General features: G+C 39.0%; 3 protein-coding genes, 1 long non-coding RNA gene and 1 other non-coding gene across 5 annotated transcripts in view; all 5 read left to right on the top strand.

Annotated features, from left to right (window-relative positions):
* LOC138033765 (uncharacterized) overlaps nt 1–1,493 on the top strand; it is a 25,811-nt gene extending 24,318 nt beyond the window's left edge. The window contains exon 3 of the long non-coding RNA XR_011128662.1: nt 1,158–1,493. This is a non-coding gene — a long non-coding RNA (uncharacterized lncRNA). The remainder of the gene's footprint in view (nt 1–1,157) is intronic.
* Nucleotides 1–20,000, top strand: part of LOC138033763 (tubulin polymerization-promoting protein family member 2-like) — an 85,520-nt gene that overhangs the window by 39,808 nt on the left and 25,712 nt on the right. The gene's annotated exons all lie outside the window — the stretch shown is intronic.
* Trnar-ucu (transfer RNA arginine (anticodon UCU)) lies at nt 2,696–2,768 on the top strand. The gene has a single exon. It is a non-coding gene; the product is annotated as a tRNA-Arg (tRNA).
* Nucleotides 4,567–20,000, top strand: part of LOC138033758 (adhesion G-protein coupled receptor D1-like) — a 105,575-nt gene continuing 90,141 nt past the window's right edge. Inside the window, exon 1 of the mRNA XM_068881571.1 lies at nt 4,567–4,612. The gene's annotated coding sequence lies outside the window, so the exon portion shown is untranslated. The remainder of the gene's footprint in view (nt 4,613–20,000) is intronic.
* On the top strand, nt 8,640–18,676 carry LOC138033757 (polycystin-1-like protein 2). Its single transcript, XM_068881568.1, has 6 exons — nt 8,640–8,887; nt 9,514–10,149; nt 11,876–12,112; nt 13,749–14,958; nt 16,077–16,242; nt 16,582–18,676. The coding sequence occupies exons 1-4, from the start codon at nt 8,645–8,647 to the stop codon at nt 14,730–14,732; spliced, it is 2,100 nt and encodes a 699-aa protein (XP_068737669.1). The 5' UTR covers nt 8,640–8,644; the 3' UTR covers nt 14,733–14,958; nt 16,077–16,242; nt 16,582–18,676.

Below are 20,000 nucleotides of genomic sequence, written 5' to 3'. Positions count from 1 at the left end.
TTTTTACAATTATTATAAATTTTGTAATGTCTTAGTATAATTCAGCTTATAATTACTGGCTGCAAGTTTAGAGATAGAGCGGTTTTCAAATGAGTGTCGTAAAACCAAAACCAAAGTAATAACGTTGGCCAATCAAAAAGGACGGAGACAATCCGGCAAACCAATCAAAACTCGAAATAATTACACGTAGCCGACACAAAGCGCGGGAAAATGTGCACGCGCGAGCCACGAGTGGTCTTGGTTTTACTTCTGATTGGTTGAAAAAGTGGCGCGAGAACTTTGGACCAATCACTGAGTGAAGTTATGCCAAACCAAAGTAATTCGCTTATTTCTTTCGACACTCGATTGAAACCGCTCTAATAAAACTATTTGTCCATATCTATCTTCTCCAGCTTTGCTACGTTTGAAAGGCTGGTGTCGAATGGCAATCCGGCCACTAAACAATAGAGAGCTTAAGCAAGGAAGACTACGAAGGCTACGAGAAAGATTTTTTCTTTGTTAAATAGAACTTTGCGTTGTTTTAATCACTTTGCGATAGTACAACGTCGTTTGGCATGGAAAGTGTGTATTAGGAATATAATTGGTGTGAACGGTGTGGTTGTTTGGAGAAAAGATTCCCCCGACGTGAAGTAATATGGAATCCGGAATCCAGCAAATGTGACGCTTTGGAATCCGGAATCCTGAGCGTGGAATCCGGAATTCTGATTGTATGGAATCCAGAATCCACGGATTTCGATGGAATCAATGACCATTTCAGTGGAACCCGTGAGTTTGGAAGCTGGAATCCACGACTCGGGATCCAGGATCCACTATTCGGGATCCGGAATCCGGAATCCATGGGCTGGGATCTGGAATCCGAGGGCAACCTGGATTCCTTTGCATTGGGTGAAAAGATTGACAATTAGTCGTCAGGTACTCACGTGCTCCACATAACTTCAAATTTGGTCATTTCACGCCGTTGTCCATTTGTGTCCATCCATGCTTCTTTCCTTTTGCTGTATTTCTTTATGTTGTTCAACAGTTCAACAGTGGTTATTGCAATGTTTCATTCTACTTTTTGGCATTTTGGGTGTCATGAAATTGTCATTTTGCGTAACATATCCCCGTTAAGGTCCGGTGTGATGATTTACACAGCTAATTGACTTCTCATTTTTAAGGACAGGGATGTTCATCTTCACCCTTGGATTACAAAAAGCTTCGGAAAGGCAACTGTGAACAACTTGCCAACGGAACTTATAACAATCATCGAACAATAATATGCTTTACGTATCGAGCTCATGGTGCTGTAAAGTATTGCCTATATTGGTGGTGCTATCGCATCGCGGAATGTTTTGTTCAATCACCCAAATGGCAACGGTCTTGCTATAAGCAGTTTTATCGGTTTCGTTCGACTGGATTCGATATCAGCGCCACTAAACAAGTCGAGACTGGTACATGTGTCAGGAATATCCAAGTAAGTCACTGTCACAAAACGTATCCAACGCGGAGGAGAGTGCAATACATATTCTGGTGTCACTCGGAACCACAAACAAACAATGGCAAGTACAAACACGGCTGTTATGAAGGTTATGCCGGGGAATGTTTTAAGTGGTATATTATTTACTCTTCGTAAACAAACAAACGAATTGACCCGTCTAATCAACCTTTCTAGCATAAGACCAGTTAAGCAACTTGTTTTGCAATGTGAGAACGTTTGTCGCAACAAAATTGCAAGACAAGTTGCTGCAGCAAGGAAAAGTACCAAATATTCAACCTTTCTAGCGTAAGACCAGTTAAGCAACTTGTTTTTCAATGTGAGAACTTTTGTCGCAACAAAATTGCAAGACAAGTTGCTGCAGCAAGAAAAATTACCAAATATTCAACCTTTCTAGCATAGGACCAGTTAAGCAACTTGTTTTGCAATGTGAGAACGTTTGTCGCAACTAAATTGCAAGACAAGTTGCTGCAGCAAGAAAAATTACCAAATATTCCAGACCCTTAAGGAGATTTGTAAGCTAACGTTTCGAGTGCTAGCCCTTCATCAGAGCGAATGTTGTTAATTTACCATCATGAACTCGTTATGTGCATAGTTACCTGGTCCCAGTTGTTCAAACGATGGATAGCGCTATCTACCGGATAAATCACTATCGTCTGGATAAATACTAGCAAAATCAATTGCGCTATCCAATGGATAGTGATTTATCCGGTGGATAGCGCTATCCACCTTTTGAACAACTGGAGCCTGGTCTTTAAATGAAAAGCATTTTCTTGTTTCTTAAAGGATTCTACGTCAGCTTCAGAGAACTTCACGAATCTATCGTTTGCCATTTTTCACTGATTATTTGCACAAACAACCGTGCAAAGGCGGAAAATGACGTCATCAATATCCTCACTAGTGAGGATATGGAAAATACGCCACTCGGGTCCCGGATGTAGTTTCGTATGAATTTAATGAGTGGTATATTTTCCAGTAAACACTCCTGTCTATATAATAATGAAATTTATTAAAGTCTTTCTAGTGTATTTAGCGCTCAAATCAAGTCATATCAAATCAGAGAATACAAAAGTGGCATGTTGAAACTAAAATCAAACTGGAAAGAACTCAAGTGAGGCCATCGCTACTGTGTGCATGTGATGGATGTCCTCAAACTCCCACGGCCTGCTGTGTGCATGTGATGGATGTCCTCAAACTCCCACGGCCTGCTCCCGTCTAGCTGGCCTTGTAGCTCAGTCGGTAGAGCAACGGTGATCTAATCCGGAGGTCGTGGGTTCGATTCCCACCCGGGTCAGGATTTTTCTCTCTCCTTGGGTGTTGCATAAGAAGTTCATGATGCTGTGGATCAGCGAAGGTTCTTCATCCATCACATGTACACAGTAGCGATGGCCTCACTTGAGTTCTTTCCATATATACATACACACGCTACTTAGGACAACACGCACTTGCACTTAAAATCAAACTTTTTAATTTTACTGAGTACGCTAAATTGGCCAATCGATCACAGCGCTTGTCTTATCTAACATATATGATGACTTGACCTTATTGGGTACTGTTTTAACGCTATGTAACTCACGGAGTTTTCTTTCCTCTCGCTTTACTCTTGCTTTCAAGGTGGTGACAATTTAAATACAGCGGTAGGTAAAACTTCATGTAATGATTAAGCCCATCTCTGTGGACACCAGATTTGCTCTATGCTATCATCTGCATATAAAGTTTTTATAGATAAATAACTGAATTTAAAAAATTAAACAAAATTAAAAAGTCGCTCGAAATTTGTTCATAATACAAAGGGCATTAATATATAGGCTCTGATAGAGTGTGCTAGCATAATTTTTGGCTTAATTATTTACTATGTTTTTCAGCGATTTTCCGAAAAAAGCACTGCTAGCACTTTTGAGTAGGTTTAAAGTAGAAATTTGTCATTTAGGGATCAGTGATACAGGCAAATTTCTGTAACAATCTTTTTTTGGGCTGCTTATTGTCACATTCGGGACCTGGGTTCCACAGGAATTGACCCAGGACACTTTCCATGGGACTAAGCGCATGCGCAAAACTACTAGCTCGCTTATTTGTACTTTAGGAAAGTTTCTAGTTCTAAATAGGGTAAATTTATTTGCCATTTACTCGTTTGTTGCATAGTTATTGAGGTATTTTTCAAAATATAAAATAAAAAGTAGAAGCATAATTACTTCATCATTTGCTAAACTGAGCATAACTAGGATAGATATTGGCATAATTTTAGAGATATACGAGCACTGCTAGAAGCATATTTTATGCTACTTTTGTGAGCACAATCTTTCGAAGGCTACTAATAGCAGACGCAATGGAACCCAGCTTGAGTCTTCACACAACAGAGTTGCGTCCTACATCAACCAGTGAAAATATGCATGGTTATCAGACTCCTGAGCAAGGGGTATGGAAAGGCTCGATATAGCTATAAAACACATATCGAAAATATCAATATGACAGTCATTCAAGTTTTCAATTCTGTTATCGCTTTGGCTTGCATCGACTAAAAAATGTAGTGCCACATTCTCAACCAATCAACGGCAAGAAAAAACAATATGCGCTTTCCGCTCTTGGCGCCGGCCTCGTGCTTTAAATTTGCAATGTGATTGACTCAAAGTTAGCCGTGAATGATGTGAATTGCTAAAAAAGTTATTATAGTTTACAATAGCGGCTCTCGATAGACAAGTCGCTTTTATGATGCATTTTGCTTAATTTTGAAACTGGATACTAGATATAAAATCAATTAATTAAGTTGTATACGAGGAATAAACGACTCTAGAAGACGTGCACGTGCTTGAAATCAAGAAACTCATCCCTAATGGAGCTACGTCCGGGAGAGAAACCTTGTTCCAGGAATTTTCCGCTTGAGGGGGAGGGGGAAAGGTCAGTCCTGTGAACGAGATTGGAAGGCAAAAAATCCCATGACCCTCCAGCTTCCCAATTCCACAGCCCCACCGATATAATACATGTTCCAAAGTCATCGCTCAGGGTTAACCTAAAACTAAGTTGACCCTCTTTACTCGTTCATGAAAGTTAATTTAAATGTTCTTTTTTCTTACATCTTTTTCGTTTTAGATGAGCATTGCTTTAAGTGCACTGGAAGTCAAAAACAACAATTCTTTAAAGGTAATTTACTGGATTTCTTTCATTGAAAAACTTAGCATTACATTTGCATCCTCCCATTTCAGCCCTTCGTTTTAACACGGTGGAATGGTATTGTGTTTGCCATTGTGACTTCGCTGCACGGCCTCTAGTAGGATCAAAAATCTCGAGGCACATAGAAGTCAACCCACTTAGACCGGCTTCCAAGTGATGGGAAAATAATACCATATGAATCTGCCACGTCTTTAAGAAAAAAAGCAAGGTGAACATGCACACCATAATATCACCAGCCATGTGTGGCCAACACATTGGACATGCACACAACCATTTCACCCGGTTAGTTGGCAGCCATGGTTGGCTGCTGCTGTTTCGGCCTTGTTAGGCCTCATCAGCATGTCCATGGCTGAGCGCAGGCGTGATGTGTTAGCCACACCGGGGAACCGGGTGTGTCCTGAAAACCTATCAGGAGACACGGCCAGATGGCGATAACGATAAGGCATGTGTCGCTGTTTCCACATTTGCTTCTTGCAATGTTTTAATATCAAGTGAAGCTATGATCCTCGCAGTTATGAACGCAATTTTTGCAATTGCGTAGAGAAGCCTGAAAATTTCAGGACTTCATATATGATCTATTTCATTTCATATATCATTTCATCATTGATTCATTCCTCACGGCCACAAATGACCAGCTCCCAACGTCAGTGGCTTCATTGCTCAGTTGGTTAGATCGTCGCACCGGTATCGCGAGGTCACGGGCTCAAACCCCGTTGAAGTCCTGAATTTTTCATGTTTTAGAAAAACTGTAGTCTCTAGGCATAAAAATCTGTCAAAAAGACGGATTTTTCAGGAGTCTTTGCACTGGAGACACGCGACGTCCAAAACCTTTATCAGATAAAAGTTCTCATCACCGAGTTTACTCGCCAGTTGGTTGCGTTTTAGTTGGGTTTTTTATTCCCCTTTAGCCTTTTTGTATTTAACAGAGATTATTGACTTTTGAACCGTCTTAGCCTGAATGAGAAAATCTACGCGGCTTATTGTTAAAAGTCTTATGATTTCAGTTTGGGCTTCCTCGCGACTTTTTATCTGTGTTGGTTTTATTTTCTATTTTGCAAATTAATCAATCAAATACCGATATTTCCATTTGTTGCCTTAACCAGTCTCAGGAAGAAAACCCCAGCATACCCCAAGCATCCTTTAAGGGGAGAATTAAGGATCAATTTCCTTTATTCATGAAAGTGAGATGACCAATGTTATCCTCTTTCTTAGGAACTGTATTCATTGTTATTTTTCTACGTTCCACGCTATTTTTCTCTATAAGTTTAGCACTATCATCTCGTTGAACTATTTAAGCAAGTAGCCAACTTTAAGGGGGTGGCTCTTAACTACAGAAAGACAATAGTTGCTATGGAAGGTTTTTAATCAAAAGCCCTACAAAAAGGTTGCGTGGATGGTTCTTTGAAGTAACTTTTTCAATGACAATCTGACATCACTTCAATCAGATTGAGAAGGCGCATGCTCAACTAGTCCCAGGCATCTGCCATGCGTTTCATTGAAAAAGATGTAAAAGCTCTTAGGAAACGAAGATGCGATTTTTTCACCAGATGAGAACTGTTCCATCATTTTCGTAAACCGTGGCAAGGAATTCCTCTTTGGACAGAAAATGGAACTGATATTGTGAAAAGGTTATCAAACGAGGGCCTTATGACGTCATAGTTTTTTTGGAGAATTTTTTTTTAGCCATGCTACAGATTTTGTGTTAGAATGTTCTCAAACTATTGCGTTAAAAAATTGTGAAAAATACAGTTAACTCGAGTTTTTAGACATTTTATGTTTTGGCCTCGTGATTTACCAAATATGTTTGTGAGTCGAACCAGACAAAGAAATGTTAAATAAAGCACACTTGGCAAAAAAAGGATAACTGTAGAGTTTAAGGGAATCGAAAAAAGACTATTTGAAGAGGTCTACAGCAACGGTTTGGTAGTTAAAGAGCCACCCCCTTAACGCGATGAAAACTCATGTTAGTGTACTATGCAAATAAATTAACTTAGCTTAATGATCACCGAATTGCAAAACGAGAGGTAAGGCTAGTAGCTTTTCCCATAAGGAGAGTCGTCATGAAAGGACATAGTAATTAACTGATCTTCTTGTATTTCAGTCTTATGACATTCTCAGAAATCTCGTGAACTATTTGAACAATAGTATCGGAAAAATTGGAACGAATTCTATGTTGCCGTACACAGTGGAGAACCTTCTTCTTGGTGTTGGTAAAATAGTAAGGATAACTTCGCGGGATGCTGATGTTCAGAATCAGAACTCGGCGACTCGAGAAAAGGTATTTTTAACCTGAGAATTTCAATTTATTTACTTGGGTCAGGAAGGAAACGGATCAATTAGTAGTAGTAGTAATAATGATGATAATAATAATAATAATAATAATAATAATAATAATAATAATAATAATAATAATAATAATAATAATAATAATGGTCTTTATTAAATAAAACATTCCAACATACGTGAAAACTTTAAAAATAAAAATAATTTAAATGTTCAATGGAGATAATATATTAATGTCATGCAGAGAATAAGCAACGATTTACAAAGGCATGTTTGTAGCGCTCTGTATTGACTCTTGGTAGTAAATAGTTATGTTCTCTTTCACGAAGTAGGGGAGTCCTTTTAGGCCCCTAAATTGTCCAGCCAGGTTCGAGGATCACTTCTCTCGTTTGTCTATAAACCGCAATTCAAATATACATTCACTTCATTTTATTTATCGAGTTCTTGACAGAAACAAATAAGCCCAACAAATTGATCTGCTCCAAACTGTGTGGATTCATAGCTCAGTTGGTAGAGCTCTAAATAACTTCATAGCGGTGTCATATATTCTTTCCTAATGACTAGCCACAAGCCATCATAGAGCATTTAGAGCATCTCTTTGGACCTCGAAGCAAAAATAAAAAACGATTTCCTTATGCGGTTAACGAAATAGTATCTACTCGTTACGTGTCGATTACTTTTGCATGAAAATAATTTCCACAGCTAGCTTTTTTTCTATAAACAGAGGAAATATCGTAAGAAAAAAATCACAGTTTTTAACCGACATGAAGATTCTGTGGATCTCCGATCCATGGCCCTCTCCTGGAGTCCACGGTACGTGGATCGCGTCCATGGTCTACCCCTTTAGTTCACCGGGTGTTTTTGTTTTTTGTTTTTTTTTTTTTGTTTTTTTTAAGGCAATGAAGTGCTGGAGTAAAAGTTCTTTCAAGGCAAATCAAGGACATTTTTACGTTTTATTACAGACAAATATTCCGATATCCTTGTTTTGGGTTCATCGACTTGACCTGAACTTAGCCTGCGAGCAGGTTCTCTCTTTGCGGTGGGAGGGGAAAGAGAGAGCCTGGAGGCGGGTAGGTCCAGTGGTTAGAGCGTTGGGGTTTGCATGCGGTTACCCTGGGTTCAAATCCCATTCTAACTTCTGGTTTGGATTTGTTTCCGGTTGTCCCGGATTTTACTCTACTATGCTTTGTAAATAGCCAACTGGTTGCCTCCTTCTAGTTGGTGCTCTTAATCATGTTTCTGTCAAGTTTGAATTGTTTCTTTCAGATTCTTAAAAAGTGGGGTACCTGTAAACTAGCTTGATAGCTAAGTGCACTTCCATTATAAACAACGCGTTTACATTTTTTTGGGCTTCCAGCTGTTCGTGTTGTTTTATATGGCTCTCTGGAACCATCGTGAATTGTCGGCTCGGCTTGCTTCACTTCACTCGCTTGGCTTTCCTGCTTTGAAGCTCGTGAGGTCGACCTTTGGAAAGTCTACGAGCTGGCCTTATGCCTTTTCAGGCACGTTGTCGGAAACCTTTCCCTCTGACTTTCTACCCAAATTAAAAACTGATAAATAGCATTTACTCAACAAACAACCTAGAATCGTGCCTGATGTGACGAGTGAACCTGCATTGCTGTACAAAATTTGCTGTTAGGAAAAAAGTGAATGTTTGTATTATTTTAGTGGGACGTCTAATCATTATTATTTTATTTTTTGTTCACTTAGGGCATCACTATGACAAGGGAACTTCTCTTGCTGAAAGATCGAATGATAAGAGGAATCAGAAATTCATTGAAATCTTCCCCAGGCAGCAAAAAATTTTATTCTACATACATGAACATTGAAGTGGTGTCTGTAAGGAGAAATTTACTTCACAGATTGATGCTGGGAGACAATCGAACCGGTTCCTTTCGAATCCCGGATTTAAGCAACGTTTTGAAGAAAAACGCGAGTAACAACGAAATAGTGTTCTTTGAGGTATTATCATATTTATTGTTTGTGTAAATAATTGATTGAGTTGATGAAGGATACACAGTGATAAATAACTATGAAAGCATTCTTCAATTTGAATCGATTTATTCACACTGTAACTCCGTTAAATGATATTAAATGTAAGGAGAAATGTAGACTCGGAAAAATATTCGAGTCCCAGATGGGATATGAACCCACGACCCTCCGTGATCTAGTCGGATGCTCTAACCACTGAGCTACTGGAGACTCTATGGTGAGCAAGGGTCAATTTGTGGGTCTCAACTGGAACCGCATCGCGCGGCTACACAGCCAAGTACTGACTAGCACATTTGAAACTCACTAACAGCATCGCGCTGTCACATTAAAGCATATCAAGATGCAGCCAACCAACCTCCAAAGTGAGTGTGTGAAAGATGAAACAACAACAATGATATTAAATGTAAGGGGAAATGTGGGACTCGGATATTTTTCCGAGTCTACATTTCTCCTTACATTTAATATCATTGTTGTTGTTTCATCTTTCGAACCTCCGTTCCTTATAACTTTTTGCCCCTCGTTTTGAAATGTGATCTTTGATTTTTTTTTTTTTTTAATAAATATTTCTTCAGAGTGTTGATTATCGACATTTTCAGATGTGGAGCACACCCTTTAACCCCTTCACCTGGAACAAAAGTAGCCAATGGGTTACCACAAATATTGCAAGTTTGGACATTAGAGACAACGAGGAAGACATCATAACCATATCTGGTCTTTCTCCGGGTATAACGATCCTACTTCCATGGCAACCAATTACTTACCGTTCCAGTAATCTGTCCTTTGTAAGACTGGGATCGTCAAGACGTCACAGTATAAGTGTTCAGCGCGGTCATTCAGTCGTTGAGATCTCGATTGTGTTTTACAGTGACGACTTTGTTATTCCATACGTTCGGGTGTCACCTCCTGTAGAGTTGTCAACACAGCTTGGCCCGCAAGAGTGTAAGCGTCTGCAAGGAAAATGGCTCCACAGCGGAAACATCACTTGCGTCGGGAAAACAAATTTGACAATAAATTTTAAAACACTCTTTCCTGGAAACTACCATCTTGACATAGACTTCATAGGAAAAGGGAATAATATAAAAGAGGATGAACAGGGAAGGGAGAAATGTATCAAGATAAAAAAACCGCCAAAACAAGAATCACAAGGGATCAACTACACGTTTACTATTTCAGAAGTCGCCTGTTTCTTTTGGAATTCAAGTGAACTGTACTGGGACACCAGTGGATGCAAGGTAAAGACACATTACTATTGTATTTGTACGAACTAAATCACACCGGTCATTAAAACCTGGGTAACTCATTGTCTTCGAATTTTTCATTCAAACGCCTGTTTCCTCGAGCGCTCTCCATTCCGTTGACATTCATTTCAGTCTCCGCTGTGAAGGAAGGTTAGAGCCGCTTTGACTTTGTATAAATACGTAGAGGACCATACAATACTAATATCAGAGAGAAATACGAAGTGCGAGTGACTTAGATGTTATGTAGAATCTGAATTTGTACAGTAGAAAGGGATTAACCCAAGGGATCAGGTTTTTACATAACATGAAGATCAATCAATGATGCATCTGAAAACTTATTGGCTTCGCACTTGTTCAGCCAATGTATCAGTATCCATCACAAGACGCGTCCTACGACCTAAATATCTCCTCCCAAGTCTAAAAACCAGTTTGGTTTTCGTAGCATTAAGAGATAAACATTAGCCTCAATCCAAAGCGAGTAGTTTTCAAGCTCCACATTTAACTGTCCAATTAAGATCCTTGGATCCCAATACTCAAAAAAACATTAGGTTGTCCGCGAAGAGAGCAATTCGAAGGATCGTTGATATAACTAATGGAATATATATAATAAGGCACCCAGTGATAGAGTACGGTTAAACACCAGGTACGAGTGCCCTCTGTTCTTATCTCGCAGAATTAATTTTTTTACTAATAAAATAGCTAGTAATCCATTCGCTAGACAAGTGATAACATATGCTTTCAATTTTGCTAACAGTATTTTATGATCCGTCATATCAAAAGCCTTCCATGGATCACGAAAATGTGTTATAATAAACTGCAGTGGTTATCTTGTTGACAAAATTAATTATTAAATGAAGCTATGATCCTCGCGGTTATGAATGCAATTTGAGCAATTGCGTGGAGAAGCCTGGAAACTTCAGGACTTCACAGGGTTTGAACCTGTGACCTCGCGTTGCCGGTGCGACGCTCTAACCAACTGAGTTCATGATGAAGCCACTGATGTTGGAAGCTGGTCATTTTTGGGTCAAATGTTCCCGTGATGAATGAATCAACGATGAAATGATATATGAAGTGAACCATATATTGAACTGCGGATATGAAATCAAGTGAAGCTATGATCCTCGCAGTTATGAATGCAATTTTAACAATTGCGTGGAGAAGCAGTTCAACATTTGGTTCATTTCATATATAATTTCATTGTTGATTCATTCATCACGGGAACATTCGAAGCCACAACTGTCCAGCTCACCGGTAGCGCGAGATCACGTTGAACTCCTTTGAAGTCCTAAATTTTTCTGGCTTCTCCACGCAATTGCTAAAATTGCGTTCGTAACTGCAAGGATGATAGCTTCACTTGATGTCATATCTGCAGTTAAATATAGGGTTTATTTCATATATCATTCCATCGAAGATTAATTAATGCAAGTCATGTGGAATGTCCGAGTGACGCTTGCGAAAACAATATGTTGTTAGCTACTAAAGGACGGTAGTTAAGAGCTCATTCAAAGGATGTGGAGAAAACTGGAAGATCTGAGATCGTTCTTACATTGTCATTTTATCCATTTTTTAACCACAAAATCAACAACGAATTTACCTTGACACAGTCGTTTGAGGTGTTATCGCATATTATATTTTAGCGTTTTCGACAGCGTTCACTTGCAGTACCAAACTTGTCTCAAACCGCTTGATATAGATTACTTTTTTCTCTTTTTTGTTTCAGGTAGAGGGATTCATAAAGAATTCTGCCCTAAAGTGTTCTTGCAATCACTTGACTCCCTTTGGTGGAGGCTATCTAGTAGCCCCGAATGAGATCAATTTCCACAAAGTGTTCACGGAATTTCTCTCTCCCAATGATAGCGGAAAATTCCTCGTTCTTGTTGCAGTTGCGACATGTTTCCTTATTTATCTGATTGCAGTCATCATAGCCAGAAGGGTTGACAACAGGGAAAAAGCAATGGTATGACATGAACCCTTGATTGTCTCCAACTACGCGCACTCAGTAACACAATAATCTAAACATATAAGATTTATAGAGCGCAAAGACTATGAAATAGTCAAAGGCGCTGAATTATACGTTGAGAAAATAACTGTCCAAGTCGCACCGTAAGATCATGGTCTCAGAATTACTGAACAGCAAGTCCAAATAATTTATAAATACGTTTTAAGTTCTTTCTTGAATGTATCAATCTTCGAAATCATTCTAATATTTAGTGGTAGACTCTTCCATAGTGTTGTTCCAGCTTTATAGAAAGCCCTATCACCAAAGGTCTTGCACTTGGTTTTAGGAACAGCAAGGAGAAGTTAATCTTCATTGCAAAGACTGTAACGTCCTTGAGAACTGGGCTCTAGGAGATTCCTCAAGTAAGAGGGGGCCATATTATGACGAACTTTGAAAATGATGCGATATTTCACCGGAAGCCAGTATAACGTCTTCAGTACAAGTGCATGTGGCTGTACAATGTACTTGGGTACTAAGCAAATGATACGTGCTGCAGCATTCAGAATTCGCTGTAATCGCGGAAGCTGATATTGTGGGATTCCAAAACAAAAGAGAATTACTATAGTCCAAATGATCCGTTCAAGGGCATGGACCAGAGTCTGCGTAGCACTACGAGAAACTCATCAGTGTTCTCATTTACAGTATAGTCAACCACGTCAGGAACTTTGTTTCTGTGAGATCGAGCATTTACACACGAGAAGCGTACCCCAGTTTTCCACTTGTCCCACTAAAGACAAACCTCAAGGACCCTTTCTTGAGGGTGTTTTCTTGTTTTTGGAGAGGGAGAATCGGGTCCTATATTTAATAAGGTGGCCGAGGGAAAACGAGTGCATACTGTTTGCGACACTCTGCGGCTTCTGAGATGGCTGTGAAACGGCCGAAAATTCAGCTAAATGAAATATACCTTATATGAACACATCATACTAAAGGCTAAAACACAACCGCCTTAATGTCAGAGAATTCATTCCCGTTTTGTAAACTTTGCCCCGTTTACAAGGGATTACAGCTTATCGAACTCTCTCTCAATCAGTAAACTCCGCTGAGTTTATTTCCCACCCTGGTCAGAATTTTTCTCTGTCCTTGTGTGGGCCCAGTTCCATCAGTAGGGCTAAAGCTCACATGGTTCATATGGGATAGAAATATAGCACTTCACGTTGCACTACATTCTCTTCAGTTAATTCTGTTTAAAATATAAGTGCTACACGGCCAACGTTTGTATAAAGGTAACCTTTCCTTGAGTTTATAACTAGGCGTTTAATCAACCTCTCGTGTTCGTCTTACAACGGTGTGTAAAACTACTTTGACTCTAAAAAAAAGGAAACCTAAACTTATATGTTCATGTATCGCATAATCTAATATCTTATTGGTCGTTGCTAAGTGAAATTCAATGAAAGTTCATTCAAGGTTATGTCAATCAATGGTGCTAATTAAGAAATGAAAACTTTGGCCTAATCGAATTACGGAGTCTCCGACACCCCCCTGTTTTGTGGCTTGTTTATTTATTTTATTTATTTATTTATTTATTTTTTTATTTATTGTTAGAAACAATCTAGACTTGGTTTTTAAGAAACGAATTAATTTATTTTATTTTTAGCTTCAAGACAGAGAGCAAATTATCATTTGTAACGAAGAAGGATTCAAAGGACACAGCCCGTACAGCTACAAGTTAACCGTAAAAACTGGTGTCTGGGCAGGTGCAGGAACAACATCCAATGTATCCCTTATAATGTATGGAGTAGAAGGAAACAGCGGTATCCTGAAAATAGCGAAGGAAAGTAGTGATGCCTCTTATTCAGTTTTCGCTCGAGGTACTGAACAAAACGTTAAAGTAATTTTGAACAAAGACATTGGTGAAATTTACTCTCTTCGTATCTGGCATGACAACTCAGGCAAGGACCCATCTTGGTATTTGGACGAGGTAAGCATTACGAACATCAGCACTGGAACCTGCTGGAAATTTATAATTGACACATGGCTTTCTCTAGAAACTGAATCGTACTCTTGTGAAGTGCTTCAAGTTCCTTCCTGTTCCGGTCCAAGTATCACAAATGTGGCTCTGAAGGAGATGTTTTCCAATGGCCACCTTTGGTTTTCCGTTGTTACTAAGACTCCGGGGGACGATTTTACAAGAGTTCAAAGGCTTTCGTCCTGTTTTTGCATCCTTCTTTGTACGATGGCCATCAGTGCTGCATTTTATTGCTGGGAAACACATTCCTACCAAGTCATCAACCTTGGACCACTTAAATTTTCAGCAAGACAGGCGATGGTCAGTTTTCAAAGCACCATAATTACCATTCCTGTTCACGTTATGATTCTCTTATTTAAGAAAACCACATCGTTTTTCCGCTCGGAGCATTCACGCAGGTGGCAGTGTCTGTTCTACGGTATTTATGTCGTGAGCGGCATAATGACTGTCTCATCGGCCATTGTGACCATTTCTTACAGCCTCATTTGGGGGAGCGATAAAAGCCAAGAGTGGATTTCTACTTGTGCAGCCATGCAAATGTCTCGTACTTGTCGCTATATCTATTATGTTGGAAAAGTGCAAAGGAAAGAAAATATCTTTCGAAAGCCGTGAAAAAATGACACCCGAGAAAGTGACAGCTTTCCCAAGGTCAGGAAGAGAATTCTCAAGACTGAAGAAAGAGATTGTTGCTAAGGCCAAACGTCGTTCGTCCATTCGCCAAACAGGATTTTATATGACTTTTCTTGCCATAATTGGTGTGTTATCATATGGAAACAGAGACTCGACGCGGTATCTGTTCGCGAAATTTCTTGATGTTCACACCGGATATTTTGAACAGGTATTGACTCACAACAAAGCCTTTTAACCTTTTTTTAAATTTTGTGAAAAGAGGAAGGTAATCACCTTCACCTTTTCAAAAATATGAATAGAGAGAAATTGATCTGAGACTTTCCACACCCAAAACAACCTGATTTAGTTGAAAAGCGACAAGTCCGGTTGCCACTCGACCGAAATGTTGAAAAAATAACAAAGATGCATCGAAACCTGTCGCTTCCGAAACGCTCCACTCATAACAAGATGATTTGTGGTGTACACCTACACCAAGGAAACACGAAAAGCCTCAAACCCTTGCAAAAATGTATTTTGAAAGTCAGCTGCACTTTCATACTCTGTTGAACCAATGAGCGCTTTTTATTCAACTAGCCTATCAGTGTTTTTCATAAGCATGTCTCCACCAATTGCATAGTTCTTCTACTCCATGTACAAACTATGAGAAATTCTTCATTTCGCCCTAAAAAAGGGCTAACGTTCCAAACGCCAGCCATTCAATACTTTTCCTAAGGCAATTCGATCTTTCTGGACTTGTTTGATAAATCCAAATTGTTCTGTGTTACTCTCCCACTGAAGCAGGACCACATTTTCTTCCTAAAATAGCCCCTTTTATAGAAACGTTTTGTTATTTTCTTAGTTTCATGGGCTTCGTTGTGATGTTGCGGGCCCTTCTGCATGCTATTCACGGCTTTACCCACTACAGGCTAGTTGATTCGAAAATCATAACATATTTTTTTCAACGCTACAAAAAAGTGCGCTAGTAACCAAATGTTAAATATTATTTTTCAAACGTTAATTCTTTTTACATAAACTGTTGACTCTAGGAAATTTAGTAAATATCTTTTGGTGAGCAGGCCACTCTGTAATGAGAACCAAGTATATAATAATCATTTGACAAGTGAAATGTTTATTGAATTCTCCAAGATATTTTTATTCACAAATTCATGAGCTGGAGACATTATACGATTGTGATGTGTTTTATTAGAACATGAATCGTGTCTCTGAAAGATCATAGTTAATTCCAAAGTTATAAGTTTGAAACTTAAATACTTGATTTTACTAAAATAATCTAAATAAACTTATTTATCACATATTCTGCATCATTTTGTGTCAATTCCCATTTAGGTTACAACTTTCACCTCCTTCTGGGAATGGATGAACAAAACGTTGGTACCACATCTCTACCTCATTCCCCATCAATACAATTACCGAGAGTGCCAACAGGCAGGGGATGAGCTAAAAGCTACTGTGATTGGAATGTTACGACTTCGTCAGCTTAGAAGAGGAAAAGGTTATTTTTTTCATTTTTTTTTTTTTTGCTTTGGTTTTTAGTCGCATCGAAGTCGTATGTAACAACTGAAAATCACTAGGATTAATATTACCTAAAGAGGAAAGGCTGATCATGAAGTGTGCCACTTTATTAGAACAATTATTTATTTATTTATTTATTTATTTATTTAAAAACGGGTCAGTTGAATTTTAATAAGAAAATATAACAAACAGTTTTTGAAATTCACGTGTAGGTATGAAAATTGATTAAACGTAAAACGTTGTCCTGACATTTTCATTTTATTAGATTGAATAACCGCATGTTTTTCTGGCTTTAACCTCACCTGTCTCTTATTTTCAGTTGAGTGCCCCGCAGCACCCACGATCAAGGATTGGTTTCCCCTTGAACGTTATGATTGCTACTCTTTTGTGAAGGAATCCAAAGATCCATTCATTCCCAAACGTGGAATTTTCCCTTGCTCTCGTCCATGGGTGTATCAAACAGCAGAAGAACTCGATGCGTCATCAAAATGGGGACATCATGGGTGGTATGGTGGAGGAGGGTACTCTGCTGACCTGGGTTATGATGAGGAAACTGCGCGTACAGTTGTTTATTCTTTACAATCAGGGCATTGGATTGACCGTCAAACAACAGCTGTGATCGTAGAGTTTACCTTGTTTAGCCAGTCAATCAGCACATTCGCTGTTTGCATTTTTTTCTTTGAAGTGCTTCAAATAGGACAGGCTGTATCGTTTAAGCAAATCAACACCATCTCATTACACAATACTGAATCCGTCCTCCAAGTCTTCCAAGGACTCTGCTTTGTTATCTTCATCAGCATGTTTATCTATAAAGTCTTTGACACCACAGCCACCATAATTCGCCGGGGAAGACATTACACCCGTTCTGTTTGGTGTTGGCTGGATGTGTCGCTACTCTGCACGTCCCTCTCTGTTCTGGTGTTCAGCTTTGTTAAGTCTTACCATATTACAAACATTCTACAATACTTGGAGAGCAACATCTTTGCTCCAGTCAATTTCCAGTCGGCTGTTCTATTGGAGGATGTTGAAAACTGTGTCTTAGCCACCCTTACCTTTCTTACCACAGTTAAGCTGTTGCAATTGACGTATTTTAATATGTATACCAAAGTGTTTTCTAGTGCATTGCGAATCTGGTTGCAAAAGTTGCACTCTTATCTCCTCATTCTTTCAGTTTTGTTCCTTGCGTTCCTTCAAACAGGAGTGTTGCTCTTCGGGACCGTTGTTTCTTGTTATTCCAGCCTTTGGCCATCACTCTCCTTTCAGCTTGAAATAATTCTTGGAAATGTGAAAGCTCGACCAGTAAAGGAACTTGTTGAAGCGGTGCCTGTGTTTGGTCACGTATTCGTTAGTCTTCTTCTTTTCGGTATCACAATCATAATGAAGAATTTCTTCATATCATCTTTAAATGATGCCATAAGTGATGCAAGAGCATTGCAGATACGTGAGAAAAGCCAACCACCTCGAAACCAGACTGATTCAAATATTCCAAATGAAAGATTCAAAGAGTTCTTTGACCACATCAGCCACCAGTTGAAAGCCATAGATGTGATTCAACATTTGCCAGAAGCACATATCCTTGAAAAAAAGCTGACAGAAGTCTTAAGGCGTCTGGATGAGGCATGTTCACATCACATCAACGAGTGACAAAATGAACCGCCGACAAAAAAAGGAACTTAGACAGATTAGCAAGCTAGACTAAGTTATTCATCAGGTTCATTATAGCGTAGAGATACTGCAACATTGCACACTCAGGTAAAGAGCATTCAGTAGTAAGAGGAAGAAGCCTCCGGGTGAAAAGAGGAATGGCTTCGGTTGAGTTAAATATATTATCCACATGGGACAAAGATGAAGTAAGTTTCTTTCCTTTTCAAATAATAATGAGCAGCTTTCCTCAGAGCAGCGTAGGCCTAGTAATACGCATAGCTGATCTGAATTTTTATCATATTAATTAGACATTACCCAAACGGTTCCAATAAAACTAATGCCAGAAAAGCAGTTAAAACGTTCAGAATGCACGTACAGCCCATTTTATGTAAAGACATACGGTAAACGAGAGAGACTGTTGACAATTGGGCCGGCTTCCGACAGCAGAGTGCAGAAAGGCGTGTCTGTTTCATCATCATTATCATCAACATGAAATTACCCTAACGGAATCGATATCACCAAGAGATCTCTCAAGGAATCGTCCATTACAACTACAAATAGATTCCACAAGAATGCTTAGACTGTGCTTAAAAAATAACAAAATCGAGTAGAATATCCGAGATAACATGTGCTAAAAAATTGCTTTCATTGAGTCATGATAGTAGAGTACACTGGTGGCATGCTTAGCCTAGGTTCACCGTCAGACCATTTCATATCATGTTGCCCCTGTAACAAAAACTCCTGTGGGTTTGGCCTTGAAATTAAAACATTGTGAAAATCATGTCTGTGGATGGTATTTAGTATGAGATCAATATTCGGGTAAGAGCTTTCATTTTTTTTTTCTCGTCTGTTGTTACTTTATGTTCTGTTTTATTATTATTATTATTATTATTATTATTATTATTATTATTATTATTATTATTATTATTATTATTATTATTATTATTATTATTATTAGTATTGTTATTATTATTATTCTTTTTGCATTTGTCAAGTTTTGACTATTGCCAGCCCCGATACACAACCACACATCACTGAGGAAACCAACATGTGACAGAATCAATGAATTCAACATCGTCACTGGTTTCTCGAGGCATATATATCTCCTTAAGGACATCAAGTACCTAGGCGACTTTACTCATGACGTCGCCTCCCACGAGACTTGGAAGTATTTCATCCTTCTCAACATGTTGGGGTTTGTATGTATTCACCCTTTTAACTGGAAGACACAATGGGGTTCACTTGGAAGCAGAAGCAGAGTGATCATATCATGTCCAAGTAAACCGACATTTTGTCTTGAACATTGAGGCTTAAGGACGTTCGGGCGAAAAATTTTCAACATTGATTTTTTTCTGAACTTTTTACCGCTGTGAGATGATGAGTTAGTTATGTCAGAAATGTATAAAAAATGTGGGTCACAGACTTCGGTATGGAGAGAACATTCCCGGAAAAACACCCAAAATGTGACAAAATCGGGCTTCGTTAGCGAATAAGGCCAGTGTCTCTAAACCCAAATATATTGCAATTAGATCTTTGAAGTGAAATCTTCTCTGCCAAATATTGTTTATGTGGACTTATATTAAAAGAATTTAGTCAACTGGTGAGGTTCCTTAAAGATCAAGTACGCGTTTGGCGACCACAGTTTCACGCGCCTTGCAGCCGCAAGATGGCAGGATTCGATGTCCCGTGAGCAGAAATCTTGAAATTTTTTTAACTTCCCACATTGATATTTTGTTCATTTTTGGACAACGTGGAGATAATTGTAAATAAAATCCGTTTCTGGAAAGAAAATAGGGGTCACCGAACGTCCAACACCGTTAAATCAAGGCAAACCCATAGCAATGGCCTTTTGCCCTATCATTTCTTATTTTAGTACTGAGCGCGCGCGCTCGTGTATGACGTGACGTGTGCATTTGCGTGCGCAGTAAGGATGTGCAGAAACAATTGGCGCGAACGTCCTTAAGCGATTAGAAACAAGCCATTGTGTCAGAAGATTTGTGACATCGGCATACATTCTCAGGTCTGATAGAAGGTTGGAATTAATCAGGTTATTAATTCAATTCGTACGACGTCGACTTGTTATCTCTAGCAAGA

Source organism: Montipora capricornis, chromosome 14 (assembly GCF_036669925.1).
Source record: "Montipora capricornis isolate CH-2021 chromosome 14, ASM3666992v2, whole genome shotgun sequence".
Taxonomy (NCBI): domain Eukaryota; kingdom Metazoa; phylum Cnidaria; class Anthozoa; order Scleractinia; family Acroporidae; genus Montipora; species Montipora capricornis.
The sequence above is the reverse complement of the archived record's forward strand: the minus strand, read 5'-3'. Positions and strand labels throughout refer to the sequence as shown.